Source organism: Alnus glutinosa, chromosome 5, assembly GCF_958979055.1.
Source record: "Alnus glutinosa chromosome 5, dhAlnGlut1.1, whole genome shotgun sequence".
Taxonomy (NCBI): Eukaryota; Viridiplantae; Streptophyta; class Magnoliopsida; order Fagales; family Betulaceae; genus Alnus; species Alnus glutinosa.
This window is the reverse complement of record NC_084890.1, coordinates 4,330,075-4,342,306: the sequence shown is the minus strand read 5'-3', so window position 1 is coordinate 4,342,306 and position 12,232 is coordinate 4,330,075. Positions and strand designations below refer to the sequence as shown.

Below are 12,232 nucleotides of genomic sequence, written 5' to 3'. Positions count from 1 at the left end.
CCGGCACTCTCTCTCTCTAGCTAGCTCAGGATCAACCGACCGACTCTCTCGACAGCTAGCAGCCCCGGGAGCCCACCCCCGACGCCCGGTGTATGGGTAATTAGTGCTTCAATTTTTTGGCTTTTTTTTTTTTTTTGTGCTCATGTGATTAATCTCATTTTCTGTATTTATGGTAAAACTGATAAGCATGTGTATTTATCCTTAGATTAATCTCATTTTCTTTAATTAGTTCCCTAGCTCAAACCCTAGCTTTAAGTGAAATGCAAGGCAAATGATGGTTCCTGTGAGCCTTTTACAATAAGAAGCTAGAAAACCCTTTCCAACCCAAAATTCGAATTTGATTAATACATCTGGACGGGTTCCATCATTGAGGTTGATTTGCTTTAGAACAATGACATTTTTTAAGCAACCAGTATAATATCTGTCTAAAGTGTGGAGAATATCCTCGTCCTTTTCCTTCAGTTTCTCAAAAGGTGATTAAGCTATCACTCTTAAAGATTTGCAAACTCAATAGGACTTCCAAAAACGAGCCTTGCATGGGCTGTACATCATAGAAGAGTACTTTTAATAGTAATGGTGAAGCCATTATGTTTCCAGCCTCCTTAAATTAGAAACACACCTTGCTGTCTAAACACACCTTTCAAAAAACATATGGGCCTTTCCAGGCCGGCTTGGGTCTAAGGCATTCCCCTCTACTGGTTAAGCCATTATATATATATCCCCACATATTGCTGAAAGATTCTGCCATGTGTTGTATGGCTTCATTTTGTAACAGGTTTTCTGGTTGATAGGAAATTCTAGGGTTTGTATTTCAGAAATGTAAATGGAATTGAATAGAAATGGAGAATGTGAAAGAAATTATAAAGAACAGTGAAAAAACTAGTAAAGGAAAATTATATTGAAAATAGACATTCGAGGTGCCTTGCCTCCAGGAACATTTTGAGGTGCTAACCCTCCATTTTAGTCTTAAGACTGGATTACAACTTGAATGACTAAAACAATTTACTGGTCTTGTTTATATAGATCCACTTAAAAGCTTACTAAACTAATAAGGCCAAAGGCCCATTATACTACTAAGGTAAATGCCCAATACTATTATACCCATAACACTAGGTCCACTACTAATATACCTATGACACTACCTATCCCTTTAAGCACTTTGCCCACAAAGTGCGGATATTATTATGATTATATTTAAAAGATAAGCTGAAAAAAATATATATATATGGTTATTATTATGATTATTATGATTATACCCATAACACTAGGCCCACTACTAATATACCTATGACACTTTACTTCTAAACTAATTTGGTATTCTCTGTAAAACAACAACATGAGAGGATATCATATAATTAAGGGCACAAAGTCTTTCAAAGAACCAAATATTTTTTCATAGAACTCTAAAGTACTCTCAGTGAGGCTTAATAGAATGATGGGTAAATATCTTTCTGAAAGAAACCAAGAAGTTGGATTGATATATATTTGTTTTTTAGTTTTTTTTTTTTTTTTTTTTTGTGAAATCTTTCTTTCCAATATGCTTGGACAGTCATTTTCCAACAATTGAATGCGCGCGTGCCCAACTATCTTTAACTTTAAATCTTTGTTTTTTTTTTTTTTTTTTTTTTTTTTTTTTTTTTTTAAATCTTTCTTAATCTCAAGAAGATTAAGATTTAAGAAAGAAAGAAAGAAAAAGCTAGATATGGAAAAATAGCACTAAAAAACCAAAAACAAAAGAGAGAAATTCACTACAATGCAGTAAAATCAGATCAGTTTATTTTAGGGCACTTTGTAAAATCTATCCTTATAAGTATTTCAATTATATATATATTAGATTAAAATCTAAAAATCGCCAAAACAACAAGAAGAAGAAGTTTCTGAAGCTATATATTATATACATGGTAATATATATATATATATATATATATATATATATATATATATATTTTGTATAATTAAACAAAAAAAGATATATAGTTATGTGAAACTTAAAAAAGAAAATCAAGAGAGAAAAGCGACAAAGGAAAAGTAGCAGTCCTCGAATTACTAGGAGAAGAGACAACGTAGATAAAAACAAAAAATGTAAAGAGGGATAAAGCTTTTAAATGTGGGGGTGTGGAATAAAGGCAAAGATAATAAAGAATAATTGTGACTCATATAATTTAATAAAGGAACTAACTCTTTTTTCCCTCCATGTAGAATGTGAAAAGGAAAATTTACCAAAACAACAATAGCTTAACTACTAAAAATCTGAACTGCTAGCTTCAAAGTTTCTTTAAAATCGAGGTTATATTCTATAATTCTACCTTAAAAGGTTAATCTACTTTCATCTTCCTATATCTATAGATTTTCAATAACACTTTCAGAATTAATTACGACATAATTAATGACCATGTTAGTCTTCATGGCATTTCGTTAATTATTTGCAGCATTGTTTATATTATATATATAATAACTACACATGCATCTTACCTGCATGCATATGATCGATCATAATTCCAAATAATTAACAGCTAAAATCATTATTCTAATTCATGATTGGTTTTGCAAACTAGTCCACCCATATATATATATATATATATATTTATATAATCATTATAGACTCATGCTTGTATTAGGACTTCTGAGAGACTTTTAAATTTTATAATTCTATTTTAGTTCTCTCTGTGTATGAAAGAAATATGAGTTGGCCTGTATTCACTTGATGTTGTTCAAATTACCAACTAAGCAGTTGATAATCTTATACTTATATCAACTATCTTGAATTTTTTTGCTCTTAGGAGTTAATAAGTTAGATATATATATGGGTGATATATCTTAGATATATCTTGAATTTTTCTGATCTTGAGGTATCTTATCTCGAAATATTTGGACTATTATGTGATGTAGTTAGAAAGATGGACAAGAGTTGGATGAAATTGCCGCGAAGTTCGTGAGAGTATATTCGCTGGGTTATGGCGTTTGTGAAATTTGCACGTGAACATGAGAATAGAAAATGGGTCATTGTGTGCCCCTGTAAGAAGAGGAATGTTACAGGGAGATTTGCAAAAATTGTTTTCTAATTAGTTACATATTATAAGTTGTATTATGGTTATGCCATTATGGTAATTTATGGTTGAAGAGGAATGTTAATCTAGGCAGTTATATTATAATCATTACTTGTGTTTAGTTTTCACCTTGCAACATGTTAATCGTAGCCAACAATTTGGGATTTGTATACCCAACAATTTGGGATTTGTATACCTATTGCAGCAAACACATAAAAGCATAAATGAATAAGATGGTTGAAGCAATCAATGCACACAAGGTCGTAAATCAGATTCTCCTCTGGGTCGGCTTGCATGCATTAATGATTATAATGGTGCATGGAATATAGGTTTTATGTTTTTTGGATTTTAAGTATGTATTTATATTGGAATTCTGTAATACGTATGCATGAATTTTTGAGATATGTAAGCTATTAGACTGTTGTTGTGAATAGTTCGAATTTGGAAATAGATTTGGATTTGAATTTGAATTTGAATTTGTATTGACTTTGGATTTGAATTTAGGATTTTCGAAATGGAATTGTAATTTTGTTGTATTAGGGATTTTTTTAGGATTTTAATTATATATTAAAAAAATAAAAAAAAATATTCTGGTATTTGATAAAAGCAATTCCGGACGGTTTGGGCCCAAACCGTCCATAATTAGATACGGACGGTTTATGCCAAAACCGTCCATAATTTCTTACGGACGGTTTTGACCCGAACCATCCATAAACTCTTACAGACGGTTCGGAAAAAACCATCCGTAATTGCGGACGATTTTTATAAAACCGTCATCAAGTTTAAATCCCAACCCATTTTCATGGACGGTTTTAAACCGTCCAGAAAAAGGTCTAGACGGTTTTTTTTTTTTTTTTTTTTTTTCTCTGATTTCTGGACGGATTTAAACCGTTCAGAAATCCCTTTTTTTAGTAGTGTCAATTGAATAGGTCGGGTTAAAGTTGACCTATATAATCTTATACCCATATCTCGACACGATCTAAATTCGACACCTGAATACGAATTGCCGGTTCTAGTACTCCAAATGAGGAAGATTTGGAGATTTTGCTGCAAATGAGAATTTGTGTGCAATTCCTTGTGTAGTTCAGGATTGCCCTTGATTCTGGATCTCTTGTAATGCTTGGTTGTATATTATGTGAACCGTGTGGTTCTAGCAGGCAGTAGCATGTAGTTTTGTATTTTCTTGCTTTTTGTGAATAAGTTCTTTTGTCATCCAAAAGAGATTAAATACATTTATTAATTATGACATTGAAGCCAATATATTGTAAATCAATTCAATGTGTTTCTTGTATAAAGAACCATTTTTTTTTTTAAAAAAAAAAAAAAATCATGAACCAAGCTATTTTGATTTTGTCCACAAATGTTGCTGCTATCCTCAAACCCTAGCGAAGATATAGTTCAGCTAGTAATTGAAGTCTCATTTGATGCAGCTAGGACTACTCCTAATCTAGACTCATGTTGTGATGACGAGCTTGCTTTAATGGTGCTATGCATAAAAAATGCCGGTTGGGAGGGCACAGGGAGAGTGAGAGAGTAACTAGTAAGCATGGAAACTACAGAAGCCGCGGTTGGTCTATTACCCACGCTTTCTTGAAGACAAAGTAATCCAATGTGGATGCATCTCCATATTTTTGTCGTTGAACTGTCCCTTAATGTGGGATCTATAAGATTTGATACAGTCCCCCCCATCTAATTTTTCCATGCCTGCACAATTAAAGAAATAGAGTTATACTCCTATTACTTTCCAATTTCATGTGCATTTTTTCAAGTAAAACCAGAATTTATCCATTGAGATTCATACTCACATAGCTTGAAAGATACTCTACATTATCGCCATCATGGAAACAACTATTTTTCTGGCTACTCACAATCTCCAAAATCAACACACCAAAACTAAAGACAACTGACTTGAACGATAAGTGTCCATCTATTATATATTCTGGAACCATGTATCCACGGCATATTAAGGTGATTAAAATAATATTCATTTAAATGATAGCAAAAGCTTTTCAAATGAATGCTCAAATTATTTTGACTTCCACTTATTTGTAGGATATACTCACTAGGTTCTAACAATTCTACTCGTACGACCTTGAGTTTGATCCAGAATAAACATCATTGCCATGCTTAAGTCAGAAATTTTGGGGTTCATTTCTTCATCTAGCAGGATGTTGCTCACTTTGAGATCACGATGAATAATCCACACTCAAGAATCCTCATGAAGGTAAAGAAGTCCTCGAGCAGTACCTTCTATGATTCTGTAACGCTTTTCCCAATCCAACTGTTCACACTTGATTGGATCTAATGTCACACAAGGATATATTACTTAGTTAAGTATCATTCATTCCAGTATTTACTAAAATAAATTATTTCAAGTTTAATCTTGAAATTGAAAGCCAGAATGAAAATTTACCAAATATGAAGCAATCTAGGCTTTTGTTAGGCACAAACTCATATGTAAGAAGTCTTTCATCTCCTTCCAAGCAGAAACCTTGGAGCCTAACTAAATTTCGATGCTGAAGTTTGGCCAACAATAGGAACTCATTCTTGAATTCTAGATCTCCTTGTTTGGAGTTCATTGACAATCTCTTGACAGCTATATCTTGTCCATTGAGTAGCCTACCCTGTAGATTTATCAGCATAGAGAATACAATGAAATAATTCAAACAACCTTCAAGGAATGCAGAGATATTGGCTCAACATTTACAGATGGTAATTAATAGTCCTTTTGATATGGTAATGTTTCCTTACTCTATAAGCAACCCCAAATCCACCTTCTCCAACCTTATTTGCGTCGGAGAAGTTATCGATCTGTTGCTGCTCTTATTGTGTTGAAGTTAAATTGCAAGGATTCCACCTCACAACTTTCACCATCTGCTTCATGAAGGGAACAAATTATCTCAATTTAAACGAATAAGTACATTTCTGTAGATAGATGTAGCATGTCATGAATCACTATCATGCAAGTCCATTTAGCACATCATAGGACCCTGAATTTTAGAACAGTAAGAAATTACCTTCGACTTGTTCCCTCGGCTTCCTCACTCCTAAAAGGATGAAAATGTTGATGATGAGGATCAGGCAAATTACTATTGGAACAACAATGAGGACGACAGTATGAGCTCGGTTACTCTGCCTTCCTACAAAATCCAGAATTAGGTTATTTCAAAAACATGGTCTTTTCTGTGCACAGAGCAGTGTAAAATGCAGTGTGCTATAGAGTCCAAAGCTGTCCATATTATTTAAAAAAACAAAAATTGAAAAAGACACACCAAATTGAATTCTGAGTGAAGCTAGCGTTTTTCTTTTCCTTTTGTGAAATCTTAATAAAAAAAGAAAATTCAACCGAAATCTTACAAGTTATAACTTATAAGCACACTTAAAAAATAGACTTCAACAAAATAGATAAGAAATATGAGTAGAAACTTTTTATGTCTTCTTCTTCTTTTATGGAATCTAAGTTTTAAACAATATGATCTACTTATTCGAGAAACTGAGAGCGTATGAAGCATTTTCAGTTCTGTGGGTTACATTTTTCAATGTTCCATTGGAGGGTAAGAACGAAAGAGCCAACTAGCAAAACCTGAAGTTTTATTGGCATTGTATTTAAGCCTGTCAATGGAATTGATTTGAATTTTGTTCCACAAAAAATTGATATGATTCAACAAATATGCAGTGGCAGGGTTTGACCTACATATCTGGTTAGAGTTTGAACTCATTAATTATCTCTTTGTAAAGACTCAAGTCTCAAGAATAAATATCTTATAAGGCATCAAGCGTTGTACCTATCTTAACTTGTAATTACGCGTACCCTACCTTTTGCTGGTGAAGGAGTAGATATTGTTGGCTCTAGCGGCAACAGTGGTGCCGGTGCTGGTAGTGCATTATCTGCAGGGTCATAGAAACTGTAGGTCTCATACCTTATAATGCAGCTGGGTGTTAGAAATCGCCCTCAATTCTTTCCACTACAACATGTTGGAATGTATCCCGCAGCTTGATGTAGGCAAGTGGTGCATCCATGCTCGTCCAAATCAGGCGTACACTGCACAAGTGCATATATAGTGTCATTGTCTGGGGCAGCCACATTACCTGTTGCAAGCTTTCGAAGAGAATCGTCTGATGCAGCTCGACTTATTAGGCTATCTAACAAGGTGCTTAGTGCCAGACTGAACCCTCTGATTTCCCATGGCCATACGGCTGAAGGGCTGATAGCAAGTAACATTGGTCTGCTTTTTATAATGCCAAATAGGTAGTTATTTGAGAATTGAAGGCTACAATTGTCGTAGAATCCAATCGCCTCCTTCTGGTTGGGGCAAATTTCTAAGAGCTTATGAGTAGTGTCGTTGACACAACTACGGCAGTGGTCTAGTTTTGAAACTCCTATACAAAATGCAATAGCATAAACTCTGTCAGGGTATACGCCTTTGGACAAATTGTAAAACTCGTCATTTGTTTGGGTGCTAAGAGAGATGGAGGTGAGGAGGCTATTGAGGTTTGCCCTATAGGCACTGTTGCTGGTGTAGTTACCACTATCTGAACAGTGATACAGCACAAAATCTGGTTGAGCAAGAGTGGGGGTAAAAGTGTGTATAAAAATAGGATAAAGGAAGAAAATGAAGCTTGAAGAAACCATTGTCATTGTCATTGTCTCTCTTTATTAGTCTGTAAAGCGGGAAGATTGTGATCAAAGAGCTTTTAAGATGCAGGCTTTTATGGCGAATAGATGTGATCAACTACTGCACTGGGATAATGGGATTGACCAGAATTTGCAGACTTGAGGAAATTCTATTATCCAAGCATAGGAACTCTGTGATGTTCATAATTCTATTCGACAGGGTCAACCTTCTTCCTATTGGATGAAAAACGCTCTTATAAGGTTATTTTCCTAACAAGTGACTTCCCTCAGAATATTTTGAGGGAATATATTGTGCAATTTTGGAACCATTTCAAAAGGTACCAATTGGAAATGACCCTTTGATCACCAAGGAGTCGAGGAAGAAAAAAAGAAACTTAAGAAATATAATTAGGTCATTTTTTTCTCATTATTTATCAAGGCCTCTCAGGCAAGGGTAAAGATGATTTCCAATTCTTTTAAACGGGAGAGGATCTAAATGCCTTAGGGAAGGGCTACTGCCCCTCACTAGATGAGCGATGGCTTCCGCTCATATGGCCGAAAGAGCATGTAGATAAATCAACTCGTTCCTCTGTCGCATGTTTGGTTACAATTTGGTTATGATTTCTCAAACCCAATGATATTGGAATCGCAGTTTGTAGATCCTGTCACAACAGACCATTCGGTTGACTTGCTTGTAGATTGATTTGTTCTTCGGGGCAAAGAAAAAGTTGGTGATCGCGGCCGTGGTAGAGTAATATTGAAAGTGTTGAGCATGAGTACTACTCGAGCCATCGTGGGCCGTTCATCCGGATCTTCCTGGACGCATAATAACGCAATATGGATGCATCTATCGACTTCGTCTCTTGAATAACAATCTGCTAAAGTTGGATCCAATAATTCCAGTGGTATCCCCTCCTTCCACTGGCTCCAAGCCTGCAACATTAATGGTTTTATTTTGATTTAATAATTAATACTCAAGATAATCTGTATGCTATTTTTCCACCTTCTTTCACATAGAAAAGCAACCAAATTTCATGCATGGTGGTGTACTTACGTAGCTCAGAAGGTTCTCAGCATAGTCTGATTGAAACGTAAAATTGTTCCTTTTGCCGCTTATAATCTCAAGTATCAGGATGCCAAAACTAAACACGTCGGTTTTAACGGAGAATTATCCATGCATTGCATATTCTGGAGACATGTAACCACTAAAATTCGGTACAATTAGAATAAGAACCTACAAGGATCAAAATGTGATGTAGTACTATAGAAAAAATAGATGTTGAAATATTAATTAAATGATTTAATTTACTTATTTTTAATTAAAATGATTTTGATGACACAAAAATGATGATGAGTTCCTTTGAGTTGTGAAAACAGAAATTTGGGCTCCAAAACTTACTATGTGCCTCGGATTCTGCTGGTACATCCTAGACTTTGATCCACTGTGAAAATCCGTGCCAAACCAAAATCTGAAATCTTTGAATTCATGTCCTTATCCAACAAAACATTACTAGCTTTCAGATCACAATGTATAATTTTGAGTTGAGAATCTTCATGAAGATATAAAAGTCCATGAGCAATCCCTCTTATGATCTTATAGCGTCTCGACCAATTTAACTCTTCTTGTTTTACAGGATCTGTATGTACATATGTGCATCAATTCAGATGATAAATATCTTAGAATGAATTGGTTGAGATATAATATGAAGATACAAAATCACGACACCAAAAAAATAGACACTTTATTAATTTCAGGAAAATTGTGCATTCATTGAAGGACAAGATGAAAAAGATCGATGCACCTGCAATTTTTCTTAATATCATAATATACAAGATGAGGAGCCTAACCAAATAGAAAGTGGTCAAGACTTTTGTTGTGCATAAATTCGTAGACGAGTATTGCCTCTTTCCCTTCCAAGCAAAATCCTAATAGTCTGACAAGATTTTTATGTTGAAGCTTGGCCAGCAACAAAACCTCATTTTTAAATTCTTCCACACCTTGCCCACGGCTTCTTGATAGTCTCTTCACAGCTATTTCTTGTCCATTAGAAAGTGTACCCTATATATATGTTGTATGCCATAAGCAGTTGTAATAGCAGTTTCTTTTTTATGAATTCTAGATTCTCAACTTCAATATCTGTAAATGAATGTGGGTTCCTTATGAATGAACTTTAAAAAGTCAGAATAATTAATAACAACTCCTCACCTTGTACACGTACGCCTCCAAATCCACCCTCACCAATCTTGTTTTTGGCAGAAAAGTTTTTTGTGGCAGCTTCAATTGTAGTCAAATAAAATTCGAAGGATTGTGAAGTTGTAATATCATGCTCCCCAACTAAACACAGAAAACCTTGAAATGGCAATACTTCTAGAGAGATAAATTCAAACGAAAAGAATTAAAAATGTTCTTAGTTATGAAAATGGGGCTTTCTGATCTTGGAAATGGCCATGTATTAGATCATAAAGGAAACAAGTTCATATAGATGTTACTTTTGAAGAAAAAATTTCAGACACGAGCAAATAAGAAATTGGTTGATTTTTATTTTATTTTTTGGATGAATGATAATAAATGGCAGTTGAATTATTAAATGATAAAACAAGATTTTTTTTCTTTGTTTCCAACCTATTTCCTTCTTTCTAGCATTGTGCTTCTTCTTAGCTTTCCAACTTCGGTAAGGGTAGCACAAACTGGATAAAAGCACTACCACGATAACTAGTGGAACGATTATATGTATGGCGATAATTGCCTTTGAAGACAGCCTCCTTTTCTCTGCGCATAAAAACATGTTTCATGTACATGTAAGAATATGCATGCATGTCATAGTAACATTAAAAGCCTTACGTACAAGTAGAATGTACATGTGAATGCGGTTATTTTAATATTTACAGCTGTATCCACAAAATGTAGATATTATTTTTAGATATCCGTATTTTATTTTTACTAACTGCATTTGTACGATTATTGAATATGGTTATTATTCGTTACCTGCAGGCAATGGGCCTTTTTGGGCCTATTTTATATTTTTGGCCTTCTTTAGGTATCTGTTAGACCTATTTTAAACGATTTTAAAAATAATTAATGCCAATTTTTAAAAGAAACGATTATATGTATATATAAATATATAAAATTAGATATTCTTCAAAGCCATAATAATTAAGCTTACCTCTGATGTTTGGCAAGACTGGTGGCGATGGCAATGAAGCTGCTGGAGGAGATGGAGCTGGTGTAGCATCCCTGGAATTGTAAAAATTGTATATTTCGTACCTAATATTGCAGCTTGGCCTGATAACTCTTCCTCCTCGCTGCCCATCAAAGGAATGAAGCATTTCTTCAACAGACAAATGTAAGCAAGTGCTGCAATCAACTGGAGTAATGTCCGGGGTACACTGAACCAGACCATATATCTTGCTATAGTATGTATAATTGACATCTCCAGTAGCAAACAAATTGCTAGAAGAATTAGCCTTCATAACAAGGTCATCCATCAAACCCGCCAAAGTTGCACTAAATTGATCTGGGTCTGTATTAATGCTGTAGTGGCTAAAGAAACAGACGTCTGGAGATTTCTCCATAACCGAGAATATAGATCGATTCGAGTACCGTAACATACACTCATCGTACATTATAAAAGCTTCTTCCTGATTTGGACAAATCATCGTTATGGCTTCTCTGGCTTCCATGAGGCAAATCTGGCATAACCCGGGGGAGATGTCTCCTCTGCATAGATATAGAATGTACACCTTGTCGGGACTCTCGCCGGCGGTGGTATTGTAAAACCCGTTGCTTTGCGCGTTAGCGTATAAGTAAGAAAAGGAAGTGTTGAGATTTTCTGGGAATGCACTGTTGGAACTGTAATTTGCTGTGTAGTTACAATAATTATATGCGTTGGTGGGTTGGGCAGTGGCCATTAGAAGAAAATATTGCATGACTAAGACAGAAAAGAAGAAGAGCAAGAAGCCATTGCAGGCCATTGTTTTGATCATGCATTAGCCTTACAAAGAAGAAGATTAAAATTTGTGAAGAATGAAAACCCATAAAAATGAACAATGATTCTGCTTAATTAAAGGGTGTATGCATGGCTCTTGAGTAAGTAAATACCCATGTATAAGGACCGGGTCATCTAAACGGTAAAATTCAAATATTTTATATATGCTCTTGCCTCGCCATGAAAGCTTTGAATTAAGTTTCATTAATTCTAAGGTGTTTTAATTTGTTGGCGAGTCCTAAAACAATCGAATTACGATTCTTCAAAAAGCCACAATATTTACGTTGGCGGGGGGCCAAAACGAAGGAAGAACTTGCATGCCAGAGAAGTATACGTACAATGACCTTTGATTATTAATTAATTAATTCGTCAATTAGCGAAAGATTGTCTTTTAGCGCTAAGAGAAAGGTGAAACGCCTCGCAATATATTGTAGACAGTAAGATCAGCACGTACGTAGGGCCTTCTCACAAATTAATTAACCACATGCCAGCTAATCATTGTGTTTTTTTTTTTTTTTTTTTTGGTCTGCAAAAGGATTTAAAAAGGCCAACTATCTCGGGGGGTTATTGGGAGGTTTAAATAA

The 12,232-nt window shown here is 34.8% G+C and overlaps 1 protein-coding gene and 1 pseudogene across 1 annotated transcript; both read right to left on the bottom strand.

Annotated features, from left to right (window-relative positions):
- Window positions 1–4,307: 4,307 nt before the first annotated feature.
- On the bottom strand, window positions 4,308–9,800 carry LOC133869939 (cysteine-rich receptor-like protein kinase 10; annotated as a pseudogene).
- LOC133868830 (cysteine-rich receptor-like protein kinase 10) lies at window positions 9,061–11,634 on the bottom strand. The gene is made up of 3 exons (XM_062305848.1): window positions 10,827–11,634; window positions 10,286–10,432; window positions 9,061–9,299 (listed from the first exon to the last, which is right to left on the bottom strand). Exons 1-3 carry the CDS (start codon window positions 11,632–11,634, stop codon window positions 9,061–9,063), a joined length of 1,194 nt encoding a protein of 397 aa, XP_062161832.1.
- Window positions 11,635–12,232: the final 598 nt, after the last annotated feature.